The sequence below is a fragment of the Amphiprion ocellaris genome, chromosome 11 (assembly GCF_022539595.1).
Source record: "Amphiprion ocellaris isolate individual 3 ecotype Okinawa chromosome 11, ASM2253959v1, whole genome shotgun sequence".
Lineage (NCBI taxonomy): Eukaryota > Metazoa > Chordata > Actinopteri > Pomacentridae > Amphiprion > Amphiprion ocellaris.
The window spans coordinates 27,819,642-27,833,028 of record NC_072776.1 but is presented as its reverse complement, the minus strand read 5'-3'; the positions used below and the strand labels follow the sequence as shown (position 1 = coordinate 27,833,028).

The 13,387-nt window shown below is 39.7% G+C and overlaps 2 protein-coding genes across 2 annotated transcripts; both read left to right on the top strand.

The window, feature by feature from the left end:
• The first annotated feature begins 290 nt into the window (after window positions 1-290).
• On the top strand, window positions 291-3,680 carry LOC129349988 (uncharacterized). Its single transcript, XM_055015010.1, has 4 exons — window positions 291-586; window positions 1,581-1,721; window positions 1,901-2,024; window positions 2,698-3,680. The coding sequence occupies exon 4, from the start codon at window positions 2,713-2,715 to the stop codon at window positions 3,616-3,618; it is 906 nt and encodes a 301-aa protein (XP_054870985.1). The 5' UTR covers window positions 291-586; window positions 1,581-1,721; window positions 1,901-2,024; window positions 2,698-2,712; the 3' UTR covers window positions 3,619-3,680.
• A 4,976-nt stretch (window positions 3,681-8,656) lies between these two features.
• LOC129350063 (uncharacterized) lies at window positions 8,657-13,387 on the top strand. The gene is made up of 4 exons (XM_055015469.1): window positions 8,657-10,285; window positions 11,280-11,420; window positions 11,600-11,723; window positions 12,397-13,387. The coding sequence occupies exon 4, from the start codon at window positions 12,412-12,414 to the stop codon at window positions 13,315-13,317; it is 906 nt and encodes a 301-aa protein (XP_054871444.1). The 5' UTR covers window positions 8,657-10,285; window positions 11,280-11,420; window positions 11,600-11,723; window positions 12,397-12,411; the 3' UTR covers window positions 13,318-13,387.

The following is a 13,387-nucleotide window of genomic DNA, read 5'->3' as shown; positions in this document are numbered from 1 at the left end:
GGCGGTAAATTTTACTTGACAGTAATGTCTCTGTAGCCTTAAAATAAACTAATGTAACTACAGTGCTTGTTGTTGACAAACCATTCAAGTTTATGACAACCTCAGGTCAGAATATGTAGACAAGTGGCCAGGGCTGATCATAGTAAAGTGTGTTTTAATTCTAGATAGGAGGCATTTGTGATTGCTGTATAGAGACATGTGATTTATTAAAACGATTTTGTGATGTAAAGATGTTTTTACCTAAGGCAAGATGAGTTGTTAGCCTAGTTGTTAGCTTATCAACTGTCTGCTGCATGTGGCTTGAAACCTTTTTTTTAATCAAAAGTTGCACACCATTCACCTCCATAAAGACTCTCTTTAATTAGAACTGGTGAGTCTCTTGCTACATGAGACTGTCAAACTTATTTTCTTGTTTTTGTTTATTATAAGAATGAGCATGTAAATTTTTAGCTGTATTGTGTTGTGCTGATCCTGCTTATGTGCTATATATTTTCTGCAGGGAACATGCTACTCAAAGTGAAACTTGGTGATGTCCAAAAATTTGTTAGAATAACAGAGCCAAATCGGTCAGACTTTTTGAACGCAGGTAAGAATTTGATATTGTGAATGTGAGTATTCCACAAGGAGCTTTAACTGTGCTATTAACTGAATTTAGCTCTATAAAACTGATTTACTGGAGATGAGGGCCCTCACTTTATAGCAAATGTTCAGTCTAACTGTCATTAGAGTTAGTTAGAGTCTAACTCTAATGACAGGTTTGAATTCAAAATGTAGCGTCTATGAGCCCAACAGATGATGTGATGTAATTTGCTGTCTGATCCAGTACACGCCTCTGTAAATCTTTACGATGAGCTTGACCTATTACCTGCCCTGTTGACCTGCTAGTAAAGTAAGCTCGTAATATTATGTTGTTTGCTAAAAAATTTTCATTTTATTTATTTAGTTATTTATTTGGATGGGACAGTGCACATTAATGAACATACAATCTCGTAGTAGTTTACACAAGGTTGCAGTAAATATGCTGGATTTAGCACAAGGCTAATTTCCATACGTTGTCCCAATGAAAAAACAAAAGGAAGACACTAGTGAGTATAGGTGGCCAGAGCGCACAATTATGACACCAAAACATCTGAGAAGCAGTATGTGGAAATATTTTGATTTCTACATTGTTTATGGTGAGGTAACTAGCAAAGAGAGACTTTGTACAAAGCAGCTGCTTTACACTATGATGAGTCACCTGCTAGCTTACTAGCACAAAGAAATGCCACAACAGATATGATTACAGATATCATAAGTCATGTTTGATTTGATGTGTTGTGTTTTTGGCATTGCATATACCGTTTGACATTCGTTGGCACCTGATCTTTTGAGAAAGTGGTAGCCCTACTGGAAATTATGGGAGTTTCATGTCATTAGGTTTTGGAATGATTATTTTTCTTATTTTTGTGTATATGTGTGTTTTAACCACACCCTTCAACTTTGGCTGTATTTTTTGCTTAAAAATAACCAATTTGAAACTAATTTCTATAATAAAGATATCTAATGACCTTTTGGTTTCTGCTTTTGTTCCTGTTTCTTAGCATTTGCCAAATTTGGTGTCCCAGCTGTAACAGAAGGTGTCAAAGTTGTTGACAGTTCAGGGACTGAGTTGGATGATGATGTTTTTGAGGACATAGTAAAGTATCCTTCCACTGGGGTGCTAACCATTAGATATGAAAGAGGTTTGTTCCAGTTAAATTTGTCATTTTTATTAACCTATTTGCTCAAATAGTAACAAGAGGAGAATCTTTATTTCTAGTTTATTCTCAAGTGAAGCTTCTATTCTTCATTAGATAAGGTATGGATTCATGAGGGAACTATGTGTAACGTGTCCTTTTCTCCTGTTGCCAATTGTGGTTAGAATTTGTCTCCATGGTAGCCTCTCCTGAGTCCCAGCTATCATCTGTTCATCGGACTCTGATACAATCATCCTTCCAGACAGCCCTTCCAGAAAGCGTCAGAGGCTGGATTCAGAAGCTCAGCAAGTAAGACTTCACACAGACACTAATGTAGGAATGTAACAATACACTCAACCCACGATAGGATTTGAGGAATCAGGAAGCAGCTACTACTGACAGCATTCAGATGACTTTTCCTGCTTGTTGTGCCACTTTGGTGACAAACTACATCTTAAGCACACCTCCCCCAGCATGTAAAAAGAGTATCCGGATAGAAATTTTGCTGTATCGATTTAAATCCTCCCTAAATTGTATCGCTTTTTTAACTGATTGGGGATATACCCTTTCCTCCCTGCACTAATGTGTTCTATTGGACAAGGATTAAATTGGTAAAAATGGAGATCTTAAACTGCATTGTTTGAGGACTTTGTTGAAGTCATTATGTCCAACATTTAAGTTAATTTTGTATTGCAGTACATATAATCCTGAAACTGTTTATGTTAGATATTTGTACAGTGTGATATTTGCATTGTCTTCATTGGCAGCCTGCTAGCTCAGCTGCCGTGATGATGTGTTTGGTTCCGAATCGCTGATGTCATAAAGTCAGATGATGTCACAGTAGACAGGAATTCTGGAACTCAAAACCTTTAAATTCTCAGTGAATTTTGTTTCTGGACACACTGAGACACAAGCTGAGTTTCAAACAAGACCATCTCTGACAGCCAACTGAAGAAACAGACATCTTTCGTTCATTACTTAGATACCGCCATCCATCATGGAGCAACCGATGAAGAGAAAACTGACTGATGACACCCTGAACCCCAGGAGCAGCCCCGACGCCACATCTCCACCCACAAAGATGAGGCGAGTCTGTGAAGAAAAACCTTCACGTAAACGGTGCTACAGTGAGGCTTTCACTGACATCTCCTCTGACTCTCCACCCACAAAGATGAGGAGAGTCTGTGAAGAAAAACCTTCACATGAACAGTGCTACAGTGAGGCTTTCACTGACATCTCCTCTGACTTAAGTCCACCCAAGAAGATGAGGATCTCTGACACGGCGCTCCTCAGAATAACCTCAGACTTCTCCTCCACAAAAAGACTGGTTGAAGTGGTTGAGACGCCGCCCAAAGTCTGGATCATCGGGTCCAGCTACATCCGACGAGCGGAGGACGCGGCCCACGAAGAGTTCGGGCCCAATCTGGGTCTGAATGCCACAGTCCACTGGTTTGGCAAAGGAGGCCTGAGATGGAACGGTGTTATTCCCCGTTTCTACGCCGAGCTGGCCCAGCAGACTCCCCCTGACGTTTTAGTGGTTCACGCTGGAGGCAACGATCTGGGACTGGTGTCTCCAGCGGAACATGCCGCCAACATAGAGGCTGATCTGGTCCACCTGCACAAGGCCTTCCCCTCCATGGCCATCGTCTTCTCAGCCATAAACGAGCGTAAAGCCTGGAGATACGGGAAGCCTGTGAAGATCAACGCTGACCGTAAGATGGTCAACAGGTACCTGAAGAAGGCCGCTGGAAGCTTTGGTGGTCGAGTTGTTGAGCACCACTCCCTCAGACACTTTGAGAAGGTGTTTCTTCCAGATGGGGTGCACTTTAACAAACGAGGAAACAGAATCTTCTTGACCAAGATCCGTAATGATGTCAGGGAGATTCTGCAACAAGCGATTTAGTTCTGTAGTTGTTTTGTTCTTTATTTAGTTCTGTAGTTATTTTGTTCTTTATTTTGTTTTCATTATTGAGTTTATATATATATACACACAATTGTATATATATATATATATATATAAAAAAATAAATACATTTAAAAATAAAAAAACATAAAACTATAAAATATTTGTCAATAATGTACTATTTTGTGTCACCAAATACTCTGATATCGTTAAGGATTTCTTATCCCTGGATCTTCCTCAGCGTTGGCACATATTATCCGAAAATGCTATATTTTAAACCTTTATTTAATGTTTATTTAGAACATAACCGAAGTGCAGTGCAGTCCTTCTTTCTCAAATCATTAAATTATAGACAGTAAATTCCCCAGTGTTAAATATGCAGCGTCAAAGTGCATTGACTCAGAGTTATTTCAACAACAGCTGGAGTAAAACGCCCCCTAGTGTTGGTGTCAATTCCCGGAGTTAAATGAGGTGGTGTTAGCAGTACTCTGAAGAGCTCCGCCCACCTCCGCCTCATTTTCAAAGCCGTCAGAATTTTCAAGACGCCATTTTCTCCAAGTGGAAAGGGTCCGGTAAGTTTCTCATTACTTACTAAACTAATTATTTGGAATTTCAACTGAAGCAGCATGTCAGAATTACTGTATATTGTTGTTCACTGACCATTTCAGTTACTTTCTGGCGGTTTAGTATCTGAAAATACCGAATTCTAGAAGGGCTAATGTGACCGATTGGATGCTAGCTTAATTGTGCCAGTGTTATTTTACTTATTAACTAACTAGATAGCGTCTGACTAGACATGAGGTAAGGTGAATGTGGTTAATATACGCCCGAAGAGTGATTGTGTTGTGTACCATGCATAGTTTCCATAGTTTGAGAGGGGCGAAATTAGCTAACGTTAGCTTGATTAATTAGCCACCTCAGGTTACATTGCGCGCACGGGCCGCGTCGCAAGTACAAACGGTAAGTGAACCAGAGGAGTTGATATGTAAGTTTTACATAATTAGTTATTGTACAACCGAACAGATTGATATTTGGCTTATTTATTGACTAAAAAACGGTTTTCACTGTAGTGTTAGTGTTAACGTTGAATTACTCTTTCAGCTGCAAACACTATGTTCGTTGTCCATTAAAATGACTGTGAAGCAGACGGTGATAGCTCATTAAATCGAGGAGAGTGGTGATGTCTTAGTCATGTAGTTCTGTCTAATGTGTGTTGGGCGGTAAATTTTACTTGACAGTAATGTCTCTGTAGCCTTAAAATAAACTAATGTAACTACAGTGCTTGTTGTTGACAAACCATTCAAGTTTATGACAACCTCAGGTCAGAATATGTAGACAAGTGGCCAGGGCTGATCATAGTAAAGTGTGTTTTAATTCTAGATAGGAGGCATTTGTGATTGCTGTATAGAGACATGTGATTTATTAAAACGATTTTGTGATGTAAAGATGTTTTTACCTAAGGCAAGATGAGTTGTTAGCCTAGTTGTTAGCTTATCAACTGTCTGCTGCATGTGGCTTGAAACCTTTTTTTAATCAAAAGTTGCACACCATTCACCTCCATAAAGACTCTCTTTAATTAGAACTGGTGAGTCTCTTGCTACATGAGACTGTCAAACTTATTTTCTTGTTTTTGTTTATTATAAGAATGAGCATGTAAATTTTTAGCTGTATTGTGTTGTGCTGATCCTGCTTATGTGCTATATATTTTCTGCAGGGAACATGCTACTCAAAGTGAAACTTGGTGATGTCCAAAAATTTGTTAGAATAACAGAGCCAAATCGGTCAGACTTTTTGAACGCAGGTAAGAATTTGATATTGTGAATGTGAGTATTCCACAAGGAGCTTTAACTGTGCTATTAACTGAATTTAGCTCTATAAAACTGATTTACTGGAGATGAGGGCCCTCACTTTATAGCAAATGTTCAGTCTAACTGTCATTAGAGTTAGTTAGAGTCTAACTCTAATGACAGGTTTGAATTCAAAATGTAGCGTCTATGAGCCCAACAGATGATGTGATGTAATTTGCTGTCTGATCCAGTACACGCCTCTGTAAATCTTTACGATGAGCTTGACCTATTACCTGCCCTGTTGACCTGCTAGTAAAGTAAGCTCGTAATATTATGTTGTTTGCTAAAAAATTTTCATTTTATTTATTTAGTTATTTATTTGGATGGGACAGTGCACATTAATGAACATACAATCTCGTAGTAGTTTACACAAGGTTGCAGTAAATATGCTGGATTTAGCACAAGGCTAATTTCCATACGTTGTCCCAATGAAAAAACAAAAGGAAGACACTAGTGAGTATAGGTGGCCAGAGCGCACAATTATGACACCAAAACATCTGAGAAGCAGTATGTGGAAATATTTTGATTTCTACATTGTTTATGGTGAGGTAACTAGCAAAGAGAGACTTTGTACAAAGCAGCTGCTTTACACTATGATGAGTCACCTGCTAGCTTACTAGCACAAAGAAATGCCACAACAGATATGATTACAGATATCATAAGTCATGTTTGATTTGATGTGTTGTGTTTTTGGCATTGCATATACCGTTTGACATTCGTTGGCACCTGATCTTTTGAGAAAGTGGTAGCCCTACTGGAAATTATGGGAGTTTCATGTCATTAGGTTTTGGAATGATTATTTTTCTTATTTTTGTGTATATGTGTGTTTTAACCACACCCTTCAACTTTGGCTGTATTTTTTGCTTAAAAATAACCAATTTGAAACTAATTTCTATAATAAAGATATCTAATGACCTTTTGGTTTCTGCTTTTGTTCCTGTTTCTTAGCATTTGCCAAATTTGGTGTCCCAGCTGTAACAGAAGGTGTCAAAGTTGTTGACAGTTCAGGGACTGAGTTGGATGATGATGTTTTTGAGGACATAGTAAAGTATCCTTCCACTGGGGTGCTAACCATTAGATATGAAAGAGGTTTGTTCCAGTTAAATTTGTCATTTTTATTAACCTATTTGCTCAAATAGTAACAAGAGGAGAATCTTTATTTCTAGTTTATTCTCAAGTGAAGCTTCTATTCTTCATTAGATAAGGTATGGATTTATGAGGGAACTATGTGTAACATGTCCTTTTCTCCTGTTGCCAATTGTGGTTAGAATTTGTCTCCATGGTAGCCTCTCCTGAGTCCCAGCTATCATCTGTTCATCGGACTCTGATACAATCATCCTTCCAGACAGCCCTTCCAGAAAGCGTCAGAGGCTGGATTCAGAAGCTCAGCAAGTAAGACTTCACACAGACACTAATGTAGGAATGTAACAATACACTCAACCCACGATAGGATTTGAGGAATCAGGAAGCAGCTACTACTGACAGCATTCAGATGACTTTTCCTGCTTGTTGTGCCACTTTGGTGACAAACTACATCTTAAGCACACCTCCCCCAGCATGTAAAAAGAGTATCCGGATAGAAATTTTGCTGTATCGATTTAAATCCTCCCTAAATTGTATCGCTTTTTTAACTGATTGGGGATATACCCTTTCCTCCCTGCACTAATGTGTTCTATTGGACAAGTATTAAATTGGTAAAAATGGAGATCTTAAACTGCATTGTTTGAGGACTTTGTTGAAGTCATTATGTCCAACATTTAAGTTAATTTCTTATTGCAGTACATATAATCCTGAAACTGTTTATGTTAGATATTTGTACAGTGTGATATTTGCATTGTCTTCATTGGCAGCCTGCTAGCTCAGCTGCCGTGATGATGTGTTTGGTTCCGAATCGCTGATGTCATAAAGTCAGATGATGTCACAGTAGACAGGAATTCTGGAACTCAAAACCTTTAAATTCTCAGTGAATTTTGTTTCTGGACACACTGAGACACAAGCTGAGTTTCAAACAAGACCATCTCTGACAGCCAACTGAAGAAACAGACATCTTTCGTTCATTACTTAGATACCGCCATCCATCATGGAGCAACCGATGAAGAGAAAACTGACTGATGACACCCTGAACCCCAGGAGCAGCCCCGACGCCACATCTCCACCCACAAAGATGAGGCGAGTCTGTGAAGAAAAACCTTCACGTAAACGGTGCTACAGTGAGGCTTTCACTGACATCCTGATTCAGGAGTAGCCCCGACACCGCATCTCCACCCACAAAGAGGAGGAGAGTCTTTGAAGAGAAACCTTCACTTAAACGGCGCTACAGTGAGGCTTTCACGGACATCTCCTCTGACTTAAGTCCACCCAAGAAGATGAGGATCTCTGACACGACGCCCCTCAGAATAACCTCAGACTTCTCGTCAAAAAGACTGGTTGAAGTTGTTGAGACCCCACCCAAAGTCTGGATCATCGGGTCCAGCTACATTCGACGAGCGGAGGACGCGGCCCACAAAGAGTTCGGGGCCAATCTGGGTCTGAACGCCACAGTCCACTGGTTCGGCAAAGGAGGCCTGAGATGGAACGGTGTTATTCCCCGTTTCTATGCCGAGCTGGCCCAGCAGACTCCCCCTGACGTTTTAGTGGTTCACGCTGGAGGCAACGATCTGGGACTCGTATCTCCGATGAAACATGCCGCCAACATAGAGGCTGATCTGGTCCACCTGCACAAAGACTTCCCCTCCATGGCCATCGTCTTCTCAGCCATAAACGAGCGTAAAGCCTGGAGATACGGGAAGCCTGTGAAGATCAACGCTGACCGTAAGATGGTCAACAAGTACATTAGGAAGGTTGCTGGAAGCTTTGGTGGTCGAGTTGTTGAGCACCACTCCCTCAGACACTTTGAAAAGGTGTTTCTTCCGGATGGGGTGCACTTTAACAAACAAGGAAACAGAATCTTCTTGACCAAGATCCGTGATGACGTCAGGGAAATTCTGCAGCGAGCTGCTCCATAAATTAAGGACTGTAGTTGTTTTGTTCTTTATTTAGTTCTGTAGTTATTTTGTTCTTTATTTTGTTTTCATTATTGAGTTTATATATATATATACACAATTGTATATATATATATATATATATATATATAAAAAAAAATAAATACATTTAAAAATAAAAAAACATAAAACTATAAAATATTTGTCAATAATGTACTATTTTGTGTCACCAAATACTCTGATATCGTTAAGGATTTCTTATCCCTGGATCTTCCTCAGCGTTGGCACATATTATCCGAAAATGCTATATTTTAAACCTTTATTTAATGTTTATTTAGAACATAACCGAAGTGCAGTGCAGTCCTTCTTTCTCAAATCATTAAATTATAGACAGTAAATTCCCCAGTGTTAAATATGCAGCGTCAAAGTGCATTGACTCAGAGTTATTTCAACAACAGCTGGAGTAAAACGCCCCCTAGTGTTGGTGTCAATTCCCGGAGTTAAATGAGGTGGTGTTAGCAGTACTCTGAAGAGCTCCGCCCACCTCCGCCTCATTTTCAAAGCCGTCAGAATTTTCAAGACGCCATTTTCTCCAAGTGGAAAGGGTCCGGTAAGTTTCTCATTACTTACTAAACTAATTATTTGGAATTTCAACTGAAGCAGCATGTCAGAATTACTGTATATTGTTGTTCACTGACCATTTCAGTTACTTTCTGGCGGTTTAGTATCTGAAAATACCGAATTCTAGAAGGGCTAATGTGACCGATTGGATGCTAGCTTAATTGTGCCAGTGTTATTTTACTTATTAACTAACTAGATAGCGTCTGACTAGACATGAGGTAAGGTGAATGTGGTTAATATACGCCCGAAGAGTGATTGTGTTGTGTACCATGCATAGTTTCCATAGTTTGAGAGGGGCGAAATTAGCTAACGTTAGCTTGATTAATTAGCCACCTCAGGTTACATTGCGCGCACGGGCCGCGTCGCAAGTACAAACGGTAAGTGAACCAGAGGAGTTGATATGTAAGTTTTACATAATTAGTTATTGTACAACCGAACAGATTGATATTTGGCTTATTTATTGACTAAAAAACGGTTTTCACTGTAGTGTTAGTGTTAACGTTGAATTACTCTTTCAGCTGCAAACACTATGTTCGTTGTCCATTAAAATGACTGTGAAGCAGACGGTGATAGCTCATTAAATCGAGGAGAGTGGTGATGTCTTAGTCATGTAGTTCTGTCTAATGTGTGTTGGGTGGTAAATTTTACTTGACAGTAATGTCTCTGTAGCCTTAAAATAAACTAATGTAACTACAGTGCTTGTTGTTGACAAACCATTCAAGTTTATGACAACCTCAGGTCAGAATATGTAGACAAGTGGCCAGGGCTGATCATAGTAAAGTGTGTTTTAATTCTAGATAGGAGGCATTTGTGATTGCTGTATAGAGACATGTGATTTATTAAAACGATTTTGTGATGTAAAGATGTTTTTACCTAAGGCAAGATGAGTTGTTAGCCTAGTTGTTAGCTTATCAACTGTCTGCTGCATGTGGCTTGAAACCTTTTTTTAATCAAAAGTTGCACACCATTCACCTCCATAAAGACTCTCTTTAATTAGAACTGGTGAGTCTCTTGCTACATGAGACTGTCAAACTTATTTTCTTGTTTTTGTTTATTATAAGAATGAGCATGTAAATTTTTAGCTGTATTGTGTTGTGCTGATCCTGCTTATGTGCTATATATTTTCTGCAGGGAACATGCTACTCAAAGTGAAACTTGGTGATGTCCAAAAATTTGTTAGAATAACAGAGCCAAATCGGTCAGACTTTTTGAACGCAGGTAAGAATTTGATATTGTGAATGTGAGTATTCCACAAGGAGCTTTAACTGTGCTATTAACTGAATTTAGCTCTATAAAACTGATTTACTGGAGATGAGGGCCCTCACTTTATAGCAAATGTTCAGTCTAACTGTCATTAGAGTTAGTTAGAGTCTAACTCTAATGACAGGTTTGAATTCAAAATGTAGCGTCTATGAGCCCAACAGATGATGTGATGTAATTTGCTGTCTGATCCAGTACACGCCTCTGTAAATCTTTACGATGAGCTTGACCTATTACCTGCCCTGTTGACCTGCTAGTAAAGTAAGCTCGTAATATTATGTTGTTTGCTAAAAAATTTTCATTTTATTTATTTAGTTATTTATTTGGATGGGACAGTGCACATTAATGAACATACAATCTCGTAGTAGTTTACACAAGGTTGCAGTAAATATGCTGGATTTAGCACAAGGCTAATTTCCATACGTTGTCCCAATGAAAAAACAAAAGGAAGACACTAGTGAGTATAGGTGGCCAGAGCGCACAATTATGACACCAAAACATCTGAGAAGCAGTATGTGGAAATATTTTGATTTCTACATTGTTTATGGTGAGGTAACTAGCAAAGAGAGACTTTGTACAAAGCAGCTGCTTTACACTATGATGAGTCACCTGCTAGCTTACTAGCACAAAGAAATGCCACAACAGATATGATTACAGATATCATAAGTCATGTTTGATTTGATGTGTTGTGTTTTTGGCATTGCATATACCGTTTGACATTCGTTGGCACCTGATCTTTTGAGAAAGTGGTAGCCCTACTGGAAATTATGGGAGTTTCATGTCATTAGGTTTTGGAATGATTATTTTTCTTATTTTTGTGTATATGTGTGTTTTAACCACACCCTTCAACTTTGGCTGTATTTTTTGCTTAAAAATAACCAATTTGAAACTAATTTCTATAATAAAGATATCTAATGACCTTTTGGTTTCTGCTTTTGTTCCTGTTTCTTAGCATTTGCCAAATTTGGTGTCCCAGCTGTAACAGAAGGTGTCAAAGTTGTTGACAGTTCAGGGACTGAGTTGGATGATGATGTTTTTGAGGACATAGTAAAGTATCCTTCCACTGGGGTGCTAACCATTAGATATGAAAGAGGTTTGTTCCAGTTAAATTTGTCATTTTTATTAACCTATTTGCTCAAATAGTAACAAGAGGAGAATCTTTATTTCTAGTTTATTCTCAAGTGAAGCTTCTATTCTTCATTAGATAAGGTATGGATTTATGAGGGAACTATGTGTAACATGTCCTTTTCTCCTGTTGCCAATTGTGGTTAGAATTTGTCTCCATGGTAGCCTCTCCTGAGTCCCAGCTATCATCTGTTCATCGGACTCTGATACAATCATCCTTCCAGACAGCCCTTCCAGAAAGCGTCAGAGGCTGGATTCAGAAGCTCAGCAAGTAAGACTTCACACAGACACTAATGTAGGAATGTAACAATACACTCAACCCACGATAGGATTTGAGGAATCAGGAAGCAGCTACTACTGACAGCATTCAGATGACTTTTCCTGCTTGTTGTGCCACTTTGGTGACAAACTACATCTTAAGCACACCTCCCCCAGCATGTAAAAAGAGTATCCGGATAGAAATTTTGCTGTATCGATTTAAATCCTCCCTAAATTGTATCGCTTTTTTAACTGATTGGGGATATACCCTTTCCTCCCTGCACTAATGTGTTCTATTGGACAAGTATTAAATTGGTAAAAATGGAGATCTTAAACTGCATTGTTTGAGGACTTTGTTGAAGTCATTATGTCCAACATTTAAGTTAATTTTGTATTGCAGTACATATAATCCTGAAACTGTTTATGTTAGATATTTGTACAGTGTGATATTTGCATTGTCTTCATTGGCAGCCTGCTAGCTCAGCTGCCGTGATGATGTGTTTGGTTCCGAATCGCTGATGTCATAAAGTCAGATGATGTCACAGTAGACAGGAATTCTGGAACTCAAAACCTTTAAATTCTCAGTGAATTTTGTTTCTGGACACACTGAGACACAAGCTGAGTTTCAAACAAGACCATCTCTGACAGCCAACTGAAGAAACAGACATCTTTCGTTCATTACTTAGATACCGCCATCCATCATGGAGCAACCGATGAAGAGAAAACTGACTGATGACACCCTGAACCCCAGGAGCAGCCCCGACGCCACATCTCCACCCACAAAGATGAGGCGAGTCTGTGAAGAAAAACCTTCACGTAAACGGTGCTACAGTGAGGCTTTCACTGACATCTCCTCTGACTCTCCACCCACAAAGATGAGGAGAGTCTGTGAAGAAAAACCTTCACATGAACAGTGCTACAGTGAGGCTTTCACTGACATCTCCTCTGACTTAAGTCCACCCAAGAAGATGAGGATCTCTGACACGGCGCTCCTCAGAATAACCTCAGACTTCTCCTCCACAAAAAGACTGGTTGAAGTGGTTGAGACGCCGCCCAAAGTCTGGATCATCGGGTCCAGCTACATCCGACGAGCGGAGGACGCGGCCCACGAAGAGTTCGGGCCCAATCTGGGTCTGAATGCCACAGTCCACTGGTTTGGCAAAGGAGGCCTGAGATGGAACGGTGTTATTCCCCGTTTCTACGCCGAGCTGGCCCAGCAGACTCCCCCTGACGTTTTAGTGGTTCACGCTGGAGGCAACGATCTGGGACTGGTGTCTCCAGCGGAACATGCCGCCAACATAGAGGCTGATCTGGTCCACCTGCACAAGGCCTTCCCCTCCATGGCCATCGTCTTCTCAGCCATAAACGAGCGTAAAGCCTGGAGATACGGGAAGCCTGTGAAGATCAACGCTGACCGTAAGATGGTCAACAGGTACCTGAAGAAGGCCGCTGGAAGCTTTGGTGGTCGAGTTGTTGAGCACCACTCCCTCAGACACTTTGAGAAGGTGTTTCTTCCAGATGGGGTGCACTTTAACAAACGAGGAAACAGAATCTTCTTGACCAAGATCCGTAATGATGTCAGGGAGATTCTGCAACAAGCGATTTAGTTCTGTAGTTGTTTTGTTCTTTATTTAGTTCTGTAGTTATTTTGTTCTTTATTTTGTTTTCATTATTGAG